General features: G+C 43.1%; 1 protein-coding gene across 1 annotated transcript; it reads right to left on the bottom strand.

Moving 5' to 3' along the window:
• Positions 1-6,042: 6,042 nt before the first annotated feature.
• LOC147436233 (uncharacterized) lies at positions 6,043-12,952 on the bottom strand. Its single transcript, XM_086489156.1, has 10 exons — positions 12,616-12,952; positions 12,049-12,491; positions 11,088-11,297; positions 10,676-10,929; positions 10,224-10,494; positions 10,052-10,135; positions 9,642-9,773; positions 7,545-9,523; positions 7,173-7,251; positions 6,043-7,035 (listed from the first exon to the last, which is right to left on the bottom strand). Exons 2-10 carry the CDS (start codon positions 12,337-12,339, stop codon positions 6,547-6,549), a joined length of 3,789 nt encoding a protein of 1,262 aa, XP_086345282.1. The 5' UTR covers positions 12,340-12,491; positions 12,616-12,952; the 3' UTR covers positions 6,043-6,546.
• Between the last annotated feature and the right edge of the window lie 226 nt (positions 12,953-13,178).

The raw sequence follows: 13,178 nt of genomic DNA, 5'->3' as shown, positions 1-13,178 counted from the left end.
TAAATCCTCGTGCTTTTGCGTACATGATTTTTGTCAAAGAGTCTCTAAAAGTTCCTAATGTTTCATCAAATGTAAATGGTAGGAATCAAGAAGAGTTAGTCTTGTTTAATTTTCTAAAAGGATTCCAAGATGTGATTCATCGATGATATCCCTATGGACTTACCTCCAAAATGAGGGGATGATGACCAGCAAATTGAGCTCCTACTAGGAAGCTCACCGCCTAACAAGCCTCCTTATTGAGTTTCCAAGCTCAACAAGAGGAGATCATGAGGCAAGTACAAGAATTGATAGACAAAGGGATGGTGATGCCTAGCTCCTCTCCCTTTCTTTCTCTTGTCCTTCTAGTGCAAAAGAAAGATGGTACATACAGTATGTGTGTGGACTATCGAGCACTAAACCATATCACTATCAAAAATAGATTTCTCATGCCTCGGATAAAAGATCTATTTGATAAGCTAGAAGGCTCTACCTACTTCAGTAGGATCAAAGTGGCTATCATGAAATAAGGATAGTGGATGAAGATATTCTAAAGATCGCGTTTCGTACAACTTTTGGTCTTTATGAATATCTAGTCATGCCTTTTGGCTTGACTAATGCATCAACCACGTTCAATCGTCTAATGAAGAAAATATTTAGACCCTACCGTAAATTCACTGGAGTGTTCTTTGATGATATCATTATCTGCTCCAAGTCCTTGGAGGAACATAAGCAACATCTCCAAGTGGCTTTTCTAGCATTGAGGGAGAACAAGCTTTTTCTCAACCAAAAGAAAAGTGAATTTTTCCTTCAAGAGATTCAATACTTAGGTCATATTATCTCTCAAGATGGTATCCAGATGGATCCATCAAAGTTAGAGGTAATAAAAGCATGGCCTAATCCAAGGAATCTACATGAGCTAAGAAGATTTATTGGTATGTGTGCATACTATAGACGCTTCATAGCAAAACTCTCTCAAATAGCAGGACCATTACGTTACTTAACAAAGAAAAACGTTAAGTATTTATGGAGTGCTAAGGAGCAAAATGCTTTTGACAAGCTCAAAGAGAAGCTTACCTCCCAACCAGTCCTCATGCTTTCGGATCTCTCAAAGCCATTTGAGGTCCAATGTGAGGCTTTTGGTGATTGCCTTGGAGCAATCTTGCTTCAAGACGGGCATGCCATAGCATATGAGAGCCGAAGGCTCAATACGGATGAACGAGTCTTGGGCATTTTCATGAGAAAGAGCTTTTAGTTGTTCTACATGCCCTAGACACATGGAAGCACTATTTATTAGGGACTCCATTCATTTTACGAACAGACCATCAAAGTCTCAAGTACTTCATGACGCAAACCAAGCTTTTCCACAAACAAAGGAGGTGCACAAATTCTTTCGCAATTTAATTTTCATATTGTTCACATTGCGGGTAAGCACAATCAAGTGGCTAATGCACTTTCATGACGACCAAAAGTTAATGCGGTGTCTATAGCTACTCACAATGATCTATCTTCTATGATAGATGAGTATGCTATTGGCCTTGCTTATAGAGACATAATGTCAGTCCTTGCTTTGGGAAAGAAAGAGAAGCCATTCACCTTGCAGGATGGTTATCTTCTCCACGACAATAGGCTATGTGTTACCCACTCCCTTCGTGAGAAAGTCATGTATGAATCCCATGCTCCTCCCTATGTGGGGCATAGAGGCATCAACCTACTCTCCGAGGAGTAGAGACATATTTCTATTGGCCTACCATGAAAGTGGACATACAAGAGTATATTTCAAAATGCGTGGTATGCCAAACGACCAAGTATGATAGAGGGAAGCAACCTGGATTACTCCAGCCATTGCTTATCCCAAATTCACCATGGAAGAGTATATCCATGGATTTTATCTTTGGATTACCCAAGTCTATCCATGGGAATTCGGGAATATCGACAAAATGGCCTATTAATTTTGAGAGTAGCGGAAATTAAAGAAAGTACTTTTGTGAAATTACTTTGTGAGCATAGCGGGTGAACTTAATTGATGGTAGCAATATAAACATAGTATTTAGTTAACTTGGTGTGAATAATACTTTTGCAAGAGAGAGTTTAGAGAACATGATAACAGTTGAGGACAGGATTTATGTGGAGTCGGTCCCCCCTCCAATAGGCATTTGTATTATAGTTTCTCCCATCAAGGGAGACGTGGTACATTTCAATCTTTGTGTTCCTTGTGACCTAGGTGATGCAATGAGTCGGTCCCCCCTCCAATATGCATTTGTATTATAGTTTCTTCCATCAAGGGAGACTTGGGACAATACAATCTTTGTGTTCCTTGTGACCTAGGTGATGCAATGAATGTGGAAAGCTTCATGCATCATGAGCATAACATAAACTTTGTGGAAAGCATTAACTATCCCTAGCCTCACTCCCAAGACCTCAAACACCTTCGAAGGTGGAGAGAGCTAGCAGGGAATGAGGGCAGAGAAGAAGAAGAAACATTTCATAGGAGAAAGAATTAGTTCCTCACTTATCATCACTCTTCTTGCTAGCATACATAATAGCATAGTAATGAAGATGGAGAAGATGTCAAGCTTAAGCATTGAAGCATAGCTCTTGGTTGGATTTTCACTCCATAGCCAAGAGTATTGGTGAAGGCCCTCAATTCTCTACTAGCTTGGAGAAGGAGATGGAGCTCTTGCACTTTGCACTTCACACAATGAGAGTGTGTGTGAGAGTGTGTGGGAGAGTATACCCCTCAAGCAACCCCCTAGCTTGTTTTAGTCGACCCCCCCCCTTGTAGCTCATGCTTGAAGCTCATTGGAACCCTCCAGGCCTAGCCAATCACAAGCAAGAGGCATATCAAGCAAGCATGCTAGTCTTGGGACAAGTGTCCCCCTTTCCCCTTTGAGAGAGAGGACTTGATAAATGCAAAAAAAAATAACTAAATTAACAAATTTATCATTGGACCTCTTGGGAAGCCAACCAATAGGCTTTAGGCACACCATGAGAGCAACATGAGGAGGAGCTTGACAGGTGTCCCTTTTGCTTTCTTTGTACCAAGTTTTCCTTGTGTGAGAGTGTGTGTTTTCTACCCCCCTCTTGTAGGGCTCGCCCCCTCCTTGTAGAGATAGTTGTTGACTTTTGCACACCTTACCCCCAAGCACCTTAGTCAGCAAGCATGACAAAGCACCTCAAGCCTGGGTAGTATTCCTACAAGCACCTCAGGCTCCCTACGACAAGCACCTCAAGCATCTTAGTCATCAAACACGACAAGCACCTCAAGCGCCTTAGTCAGCAAGCACAACAAGCACCTCAAGCTTTGGCTGAGTTCCACCTCAAGCTCAACCCTAGCTTACCTAAGGTCAAAGGACTTTTTAACACTAACCTTTGAAGGTCTTTAATGAAGCTAACCCTAAGGTCTTTAAGCTCCATTAGCTAACCTTGCTATTTGACAGACCATCTCTCATTTGGATCACTTTACCATTGGCCTCTTGTTGACATAGATCTGAAAGCACATGTCTATATTCTAACCCTTGTTCCCGTTTATTCTCCCACATTAAGTGATTAGTTTAATATGAGAAAATCATTTGGGTTGGTTAGATATTAGATTTTATGACATAGCTGGTAGGCACTTATCCACTAGACTTGTAGCATCTAACTCGTAGCAATCGTAGCTAGGCCCATAGCCACAAGACCATTGTCTTGCCCATCAATAATATTATTGTCTTGTATTATCTTGCCCATTCCTCGAGATCCCTTTAATGAGTGACATCTTTCCATGCATCATCGAATACATGCTACCTCACCACTTGAAAAATTGGAAGCATTCCACCAATTAGGTGTGCATATCTCAGCATGCAAAATGCATGCAAGTGTCACCACCTTAGCAACTAGAATGCAAGGAGGTGTTGACAACTCATTAGTTGGAATGGCATTGCAACACCATTTGTTGCCCCCTTTGCTGAGTCACAATGCACATGTAGCATCAACTGCCACCAACTGTCACCACGTGTCAAGTGTTGGGTCTGACCCTTCCATCACCTATGTAAAACACCCTTCTATACCTACATCCTCTCCTATATGTGTGCCACCTATGTATGCCACCTAAATAACCTATGTGACTTGATGCTACCCATGCCACCCATATCTCATAGTGCTATATAAGCACAAGTCATCATACAATTTCCACATCTCTCGTGACTCTAAACTATTTTGCATCTTTTGTATATCTTTGTGGGGTCGACTTTCAATTAGACATTGATTGAGTTTATTTGCTAACTGCGCTACTCATAATTATCTGTCTTAATTTAGCCTTACATCAAGCTAACCCAAATCTGAGCAGATTCTACAGACATCCGAAATTTGAGCAATTTGTATACCACTGTCACGACCAAGTCTTGTGTCATTGTTGGCCCCCTCCCCCTCGACCCTTCATAGCCAGGAATGGTCCTTGAGGGACCATTTCCCTTGTAACATGTGCTCCTAGCGACACTTGACAGCCGAGAATGGTCATCAATGATCATTCCTCCATAAGCACCTTCTCCCACCATGGATCCCCACTTGTCGCCATGTGATCGCAAGGAGTGGTCACTATCGGACCATTCCCTACACCATAAAGTACAAAAGTTCTTGATGGGCTTCAGGTGGTCTCTTGGAACAGAGGAATTGAGCAATATGGCAAAAGCCAAGAAGCTTAATCACTTATATTGGCACCATGGGAGCATTTTACTTGTTTCATATGATGCATACAGTTGTCTGGGAAAAGTGTGTCTCAGGTTAAACTTCTAAAATGCCAGTTGAGAGACGAAGGACAAAATTCTCACCTATATTTTGAGAAAACTAATGTTTTAAGAAAACTAAAAATTATGTCCAGTTTTCAAAATTTGCTGTTGAAAGTCATAAGACAGAAATGTATATGGTTACAAAAATTATTTTTCCCCGAACATTGTGCATACCCTCTCATTTTGAATTCTCACATAATTTACATTGGTCTCATTGCTTGTGCTTGGTTGTATGCGAGTGACATTTGATTTGAGTTTTTTTCATTGCCTGTATGCCTCCTTAGTATATGGCACGAGGTCCCCTTTATCAGGCATCAAGGACCCAAATTAGGCGGTACTGTGTGTGGTTTTGATCTCGGCCATCCGATTGCCATGGTGAACTAGGAGTGAACCAAGATGTACTAGGGGGTGAACTAGGGTGAAAGAAGGGGCACCCCTAGTTCACCCCTCCTCATTCATTGCCCGTAGGTGGCGCATGGTTGAACCAGGTCCTCATGGTTCCCATCCGAAAGCCCTACCACCACGTTATCACATGCCAGTGATTGTGGGCACGGTAGGCGTACACTACCTTAGTTCACCCCTTAGTCTCCCCTCTAGTTCACCCCCTAGTTCACTCTTAAGTTCACCCTACTTCACCCGGGCGATGGAACGGCGGAGATCAAAGCCGCTCACCTCTTGATTTGGGCCCTAGATCTCCTCTAGTGACTGTTGGCGATGCCCCTCAGGGCCTCAAGCCCTCCTTTGAAATTCCTTTCAATTGAGATCTGTGTGCAAGCTCTACGTTTGGAAAAGCTCTCCAAGAGGATTATTCATGACACTACTTTTCTCAATTGTACACAATTGTGAAGAAATCATTGACCGCTAATCAAGGGTGGTTTTTGTAAGCATTTGATCAATTGGTTTTTGTAAGCTGGTACAGTTGCAATGGTCCCTGCGGATGTTGGCACAATGTGATATTTGCAGTGCATTCTGAACTCATAAAGTGAAAATTCAACCAAGCATGGGTAAACAGCACTTACTCGTAAGAATAGATCAGCCTATATGATGGAAGAGAGGTAACTACATTGAAACTCGTACTAGCAATTTCATTTCCCAATCAGGGTCCACTCTGATCTACATGAATTAGTCTGTCAGCTTGCTACCCATGCACAAGAAGCTTGACTTGTCTTTTACACAGGCAGCTATGGCAAAGAAAACAGCAAAGCTTAATTGTGCAGATCAACAAACACATGTTCATATCATGGACACCTTTAACCTAAACTTGCCTTTTGAACCAAATTCTAACCAAGATACAACAAAGTGGCAATACTACACAGGTAAATGAGATGTCGTGTGGACATGATTGCAATATGCTCGACACTTGGTGGAGCAAGTTCACGAGTCCGACCAGAGAGACGCAGCCACATGATGCACAAAATGCACTATAACTGACTTCACCAAGCTGCCAGTGAAACAGTGTCCTATTGCGAAGTCTTATCATCAAGAGATTACAACAGTATCGACAAGGGTAACCCTAGATTCCCCCAAGTATTGGTAAAATGAGGCCCACAAGGGCATCTGATTGTGAAACATGTTACCAGATCCTAGACTGCTAGTAAAGGAAGCATGTTACAACTCGCCAGCTACTACCATAGACAAATCTAGTTTACAACCGCCGGCATTGATTGCCAAGTAATGACTATAATGCACAGAGAGCTTGTTCTACTAATCATGACAACTAACAACTACAATATAACCTACAATGAATGCAAGAATAAAAGACAAGTAAGCCCGTGCTACTGCTGTAATAGCCTCTAAGGTCATCTCACGTTGTGAGATAGTCCCACCATTTCTGCTTCAGCGTGCGCTTTTCATCACCCTCATCCGCGGCATCTTCAGAATCACTTCCTCCGCTTGTGCCTTCAACAACCTGGTCAAGAACTTGACCATCTCCCTCACCTTCATCAGCATCCACCTCTTCAGAATACTCAGCAGGCTCAGCTTCATTTTCTGCGCCGTCCTCCACCACCTCTGCTTCATCCCCGGGTTCCTCCTCTTCAACGCCTGTTGTTACCTCCACTTCGTCCCCTCCAACCATTGCCACTCCACCATTATCCATCCCCAATACAATCTCCATACCCTGTTCATCAATGTTGTTTCCTGTGTCTTCCCCACCTCCAATCCTCCTATCAGTCTCTGATGCTACAACATTCCTATCAATTTGAATGGGATTCACATCCACCTGCTCCTGCAGAACAATCTCAATTGTATCTCCTAGACGGTCTGCAACTTGGAGATCCGTCTCGGTAGCTTCCTAAAAGGAAAAAAACAGAACCCACTACTCAAACTCCATATTGATTGAAACTGTATGAGAGCAAAAACCTCATGACACAACCGCGACCTACTCCACTGCATATAGACGCAAATGAAATACAGACATTCAAGATGCACCTTGTCAAGCAATGGATGCTCATTCAGTGGTTCCAATGATTGCATGCCATCAGAAGATTTGGGTGCTCCCACTTTTGTACTGCAAAAAACAAATAAATGCTCATAAACTGAAAGCAAACGCACTTCGTACAGCAGCCAGACATCATTCCCTGGTTCTAAGACCTATTATCCTTAATGCGATCTGAATGCTGAAGCAAACCCAATGTCGTCTCAACTCCTAATTTTTCCTCACGAAACCTTGAGCTTTGTTATGGTACATGCAATGGAATATAAACACACTACTTACATGGTAGAACACCACAATGTCTTCCTTAATCAATAGTAGGCATAAACCATATGGGACATGCAACTGAATATAGACACAGTACTTACATGGTTGAACGCCGGAAATTGTAGCGCTTAATAGCAGGAGATTCCCTCCCAAGTCCACTCTCAGGGACACTTTCAGGGATTCCTTGATGCCGCTTCCTCTTCCCACCAATTGTTGGGGCCTCAGAACCAACTTCCATGTCATCAGCATCCAAATCAGTCGCATCGCCAATTGCACTATGCTGTCGTTTCCGACCTTGTCTGCTACCTGCTTCGCTCTCTAGCAACAAGTCATCCCTGCCAGCCTTTGGAGGGGCGCCCAAATCTGTATCTGCAAAACGAGGCTGCAAAATGGCTTTGGCATCCTCCACAACTGCTCGAATAGAGTGTGATCTTAGCAGATCACTACCTCTCTTGCTGCGTTCTGCTTGTTTACCTTTGCGGCTACACTCATTTGCACTATCACTTGATTTTGACACGCTAGAAGTCTCTTGCTGCTCGTCTCTACTCGAACCAGCAACGTCTTGAATATTACGAAGAGGCATCTTTGGAGACAAACTGCTGTCCTTTTTTTCTGCTCCCTTGAATACAAAAAGGCCAGACTTTCCTTCTGGGGACAGAAACGACACACACTTTCGTAGCCACGAAAGCCGACTGGGAGTATCCAAGACTGACTGTTGAGGGGTCAGTTGCCCATGTGAAGGTGAAAGCATAGAAACTACCTGTGCTGTGCTTGGTTCTTGCTTGAAAGGTGACACCCGGTGCCTCCGCTTTGGTGTCGTCACTGCTAGCTCAGGAACCTGAAAACTTTCATCCCTTTCTTCCTGCTCCCCTCGAAGCTTCCGCAGTCTTTCTGCCTCCTGTACAGTCTCATCCCTCTCTTTGATCAAAGCCTCCCTCTGCTCTTTCAGCTTTTCTCTTTGCACTTGAAGCTCATCTATATCCTTCTTAATCTCCAACCATTCTCTTCCACATTCCTCCCGAAGCTTGGCAATATCCAGTCGTTCTTTGTCCAGTTTGAGTTTCTCCTGCAGCACTTGCTCGAGCTTCCTTTCTGCGAGGTCTTTCAATGCCTCTGTTTTCTCCTTTTCTTGCTCAACTTCTTTCTTAAACCTTGTCTCTCTCTCTTTCCTTTGCTTTTCAATCTCTGCAACACGTTTCTCAATGCTGTTTTCCATCTCCTTCTTCTTTGCATCCAAATCCTTAACCAAAGTTTCCTTCTCTCTCTCTACTGCAGCAAACCACTCGGCCCTTTCACGTTCAACAGTGCGAGTGAACTCTTCCTTCTCAAGGCGCAATGCTTCAGACTCATTCTGAATCTGCTCTCGCAATACCCTTTTCTCTTCTTTCAGCCTTGCCTCTTCATCGCGCAACCATTTGGCAACTCTGCGAGCCTCTTCATCTGCTCTCTCAAGCTCTCTTTTAACTTGATCACGCTTCTCATCAAGGATATCCCATTCCTTCTCAAACCTCTCCTTCTCTCTCTTCAATTCTTCGCCTTCCAAAGCAATTGCTTTGGCTTGTGCCCTGCAATCATCAATCTCCTCTTTCAGGCACCTTTGCAACTTGAGAAGATCCTCCCTTTCCTGCTCTGTCACTCTAAGCTTCTCCTCTTCTCTAGCAAGCTGTTGCTTCTGAAGTTCAACAGCGCCTTTGAGATCCTGGATCTCCTGGAGCAGCAGTTTTGCACTTTCCTTCTCTTGTTCAAGCAATTTTTTCTCTCCCTGTAGGTTCTTTTCCTCTGCTTTCAATGTGCGCTCTCTCTCCTTGAGCCCCTTGATTTTCCCTTCATAGTCCCTTTCCTTCTCCGCCTGCTTCTCGGCTTTCTTGTCTACCTGCTGCTGTAATTTTGCCAATATTTCCTTGTTGACGACGTATTCACTGTCCTGCTCTAGAAGCCTCAACTGTTTTATTTTCAAGTCCTCCTTTCCTTTAGCAAGTAGCATTCTTTCATTTTCCAACTCTTCCAAGGACAACTTGACCTCAGCTTTCATAGCCTCCAGTTCCTGCTTTTGCTGATCAATTGCCTTTTGCAACTCAATCTGCAAACAGCAAAGGGTTCTCAATTTTATTCATATTGAGCATATGCCTCCAAATAAACTGAAATCGTGCATACAGGCACAGATCAAATGCTAGCCGTGAATTTAATAATGACCATACCAAATCCTTTTGCTGTTCAGGAAGAGACTCTTCCTTTAATATTAGCGCTCTTTCCAAAGCCTCAATTCTTTCTCGTTCTTTTGCAAGAAACCCTTCCGACTCTTTCATGTGAGCCTCATGCTGTTCGAGTAGCTGTGACATCCAATTATATTGCGAGTAAGTACGACAGATGAAAAACTGTTCAATTATCGTTCTGCAGAACTGTCCTTTCTCCGAACAAAAAATTTGACAAGCACATATCCCTTTCATACAATGCAAGTCATATGTGAGCAGCATCCCTGCACATTCTTAAGGAAAGTTCACAATACCAGGACTAATATTTCACAAGTCATCTAAATTCTCACCTAACAGAACAAAAATTGCAAACAACAACAGACCATGGACACGTAAATCCAAATTATTCAACTTACACGTTCTTTGCTAGCCACCTTTTCCTGAAGCAGTAAGAGCTCCTGCTCCCTCTTGTCAATGTTGATCTCGCGCTTAATTGCACTCTTGAAACAATTAAGAAGGAATTAGCAAGCTCACTCTAGACACCTGCAATAACTTGGTTATTGGAGAGTGACAATAAAAATCGTTTACCTCTTCCCTTACAGTCAGGCTCGAAAGCTTTGAGATTAAATCTGCTTCTGACTGCTGAAGCACTGCACGCTCTTTTTCAAGCTGTTTCTTGGTATCCTGTAGGTCCATTTCAACTTTCTTTAGTCCCTCATCTCTTTGATTAGCAAATTCCTCTCTCTGGTTGAGAAGCTTCTGGCCATCAAGCAATCTGTCCTGGCCCTCTTGGAGTTTTTTCTCCCATTCAAGCAAGGTTTCCTTCTGCCGACTAAGCTCACTTTCATGAGCTTCCTGCCTGAAAAAAGGTAGAATTACCTCACAAGGAATTGAGCAATGCAAGGAAACTAACTATCAGAGCTACATAGCAGAGTATTCCTCACACCAAAAAGAATACTTTCATAAAGCATAGACCAGCAAAAGTTAATAGAACAAATAACAAGGCACCAGGCACTTTCGAGTAGTGCTATAGGAATTACTCAGTTTTGAAGGATAAGCGCTCCCTCCTTAAGGCATCTTCACGAGCTTCAACCTCTTGCAGTTTCCTATCAGCAACACCAAGTTGGCGCCTTACTTCAGCCTGCAGGGCATCAGCAGCATGTAGCTTTGATTCCACTAACAAAGCCTTCTCTTCTGTTCCAGCAATCATGTCCCTTGCTTGAGCAATCTTACTCTCGGAAGAGACCTTCAATTCAGCTGACTCTGCCCGCATGTCCTTCAACGCTTTCTCAAGCTGGAGATTCATTGCACACAATACTTATCACTTTCAAGCTAAAGCCTGACTCAAACGCATACAGAATAAGGAATGTTTAGATTGTTGAAGATTCATCAAAATGCAAGTAGACTTTCTTTCTAAAAAACCTTTGCAGTGAAAAGAAAAATTAATCTTACATCAGAAACACATTGCTTTTCAATTGCGAGTGCCTTCTTCAGACCTTCTTCACGCTTTTCAACCTCAGAAAGTGCTTGGAGTTGTCCAGCCCCATCTTTTCTCCAATTGTCTTCAGCTTCTTGTAAGGCTGTCTTCATTCTCTCTATCTTCAGATTCCACTCTTTTCGTTCCATAAGAAGTATCCCCATGTTATATTGGTAATCATAAAGCTGCAAAGACCCAAAAAAAAAAATGTCATGCACTACTCTTACACTCACTCAACAGCCATTTATGCCCTGCATGCAATTTAAAAAAATTGTCATGATTTAGACAATCCCTCTTGTCAATGCAGCAAATCTGTCGAGATGATAAACATCAATTGAGAAAGCAGCAAGATGGGATTGGCTTCACAACTGTACAGCTCTGGACATGCCAGGCTAGCAACACTGCCTGCACTTCAACATCATTAAAGTCAAGCATTGAACCATGTCACAGAAAATGGTTGAACAATTTCATGTTGGCAAGGATACAGTGCTCTTCTTTCATATCGCCAATGGTCAGAAAATTCTGATCCGCTCATCATTCCTAGTAAAATGCCCTTCAAAGTAAACCCCTGCTTTTTCAACCTTACAGGATTGTCCAATCACAATTCTGCGACCACAAAAGGCTTTCTCCTTGTTATACGTCATTGCAATCAAGGAATGAGGAATACATACAGCCAGCCAATTTGCTGATAAAATAATTCCTATTGAGGAGTTTAAACAGCACCACATTCCCAGACTATTTATAGTGCATTCTCAAAAAGTAAGACCAGCCATCCAGAAGGCAGTAAGCCTAACTCCAATTCATGATTTCTCACACTCATTGTAGAACATCGACAGCAAATCTTGAAGATTACTTCCAGTAGCAACGTCCAGGATAAGCATAGGATAAGCCAGAGTTTATAACACCGGAATTTTACAAGAAAGGGTCAGAACAGACCTCTGATTCCAAGCTTGAAAGGTGAGCCATAAGAGCAACACGGTCCTTCTTCTCAATTGACGCCTCATCAAGCGCTCCGGCCTCTCTGAACCGACGCCAAATTTCAGGTTCCCCATTGTCTTCCAGAGTGGAGGCGGATGTTGTGGTGGTACCAGCACGTTCAATTAAGCCCTTTACTGGGCTCACTGCCTCACTGCGTGCTTCAGCTGTTACAAGAACTTTACCCTTCTCCTTTTTCTCTGCGGAAGTTGGTGACCACCCAGGCCATCCCATCTTCTGAGGTGTGAACATGAAGCCTGCCGAATCCTTAAGCAGAACAAGAAGTCCCAAATCTTGCTTCAAGAATTCCCTGTAATATATAACCTTTACGTTGCCTCCATAGCTGCCGGGATGGTATGTGGACAAGGGTGCAAGTATGCCACTCAGAATTAAGAGCCGGGTCACTGTGTATTAGGGTTGACGCAGAGCAAAAGAACGATGCAAGGCACGAAGAAATGAAGGTGAGCACTATCAGAAACCACTAGAGACAATAATTGCAGCAAAATTAGTAAAGAGAAGGGAATTCACAGTGAAATTGTGTGCAATCGTGCGGCACTAGGGCCGCAAATAAGAACCGATGGAGCCGGAAAGCAGAAATGGGTAAGACAAATCACTGTATGCAGAGCTGGAAACAAAACGGAGCGATTAGGATAAACTAGTTCCTCCCCAATTTGCTTGCTGCATCAACAATACAATTGAGAAGATTAGGGTAAGCAGGAACCCAACAGTTGCAGAAGATGAGAAGGCAATGGTAAAAGGGAACAGGATCCCGTCTTGGGAAAGGCAGGGAGGGAGGGAGGAGGAGGAGGAGGAGGAGGAGGGAAAGCTTGCAGGAGGCGGCAAAAGATGTATGTGGAGAGACAGAAGCCCATCACGAGAGAGAGAGAGAGGGGGGGGGGGAAGTCATCATCAATTCATCATGTGCATATCCTCTCTCTTCATCGCATCTTCTCTCTAGCAGCAAAATGTTCATTTGAACAAGTAATAAATTATAATCAATTGTGTTTAAAACTCCTAACAATAAGATCAGCTCTGGTTTTAAATAGGCACACATTCCAGTATTCTTTGAGATCCACACTGAGATTGACTGA

Source organism: Adiantum capillus-veneris, chromosome 18 (assembly GCF_014529385.1).
Source record: "Adiantum capillus-veneris isolate H3 chromosome 18, ASM1452938v2, whole genome shotgun sequence".
NCBI lineage: Eukaryota > Viridiplantae > Streptophyta > Polypodiopsida > Polypodiales > Pteridaceae > Adiantum > Adiantum capillus-veneris.
This window is presented reverse-complemented; position numbering and strand designations above follow the sequence as displayed.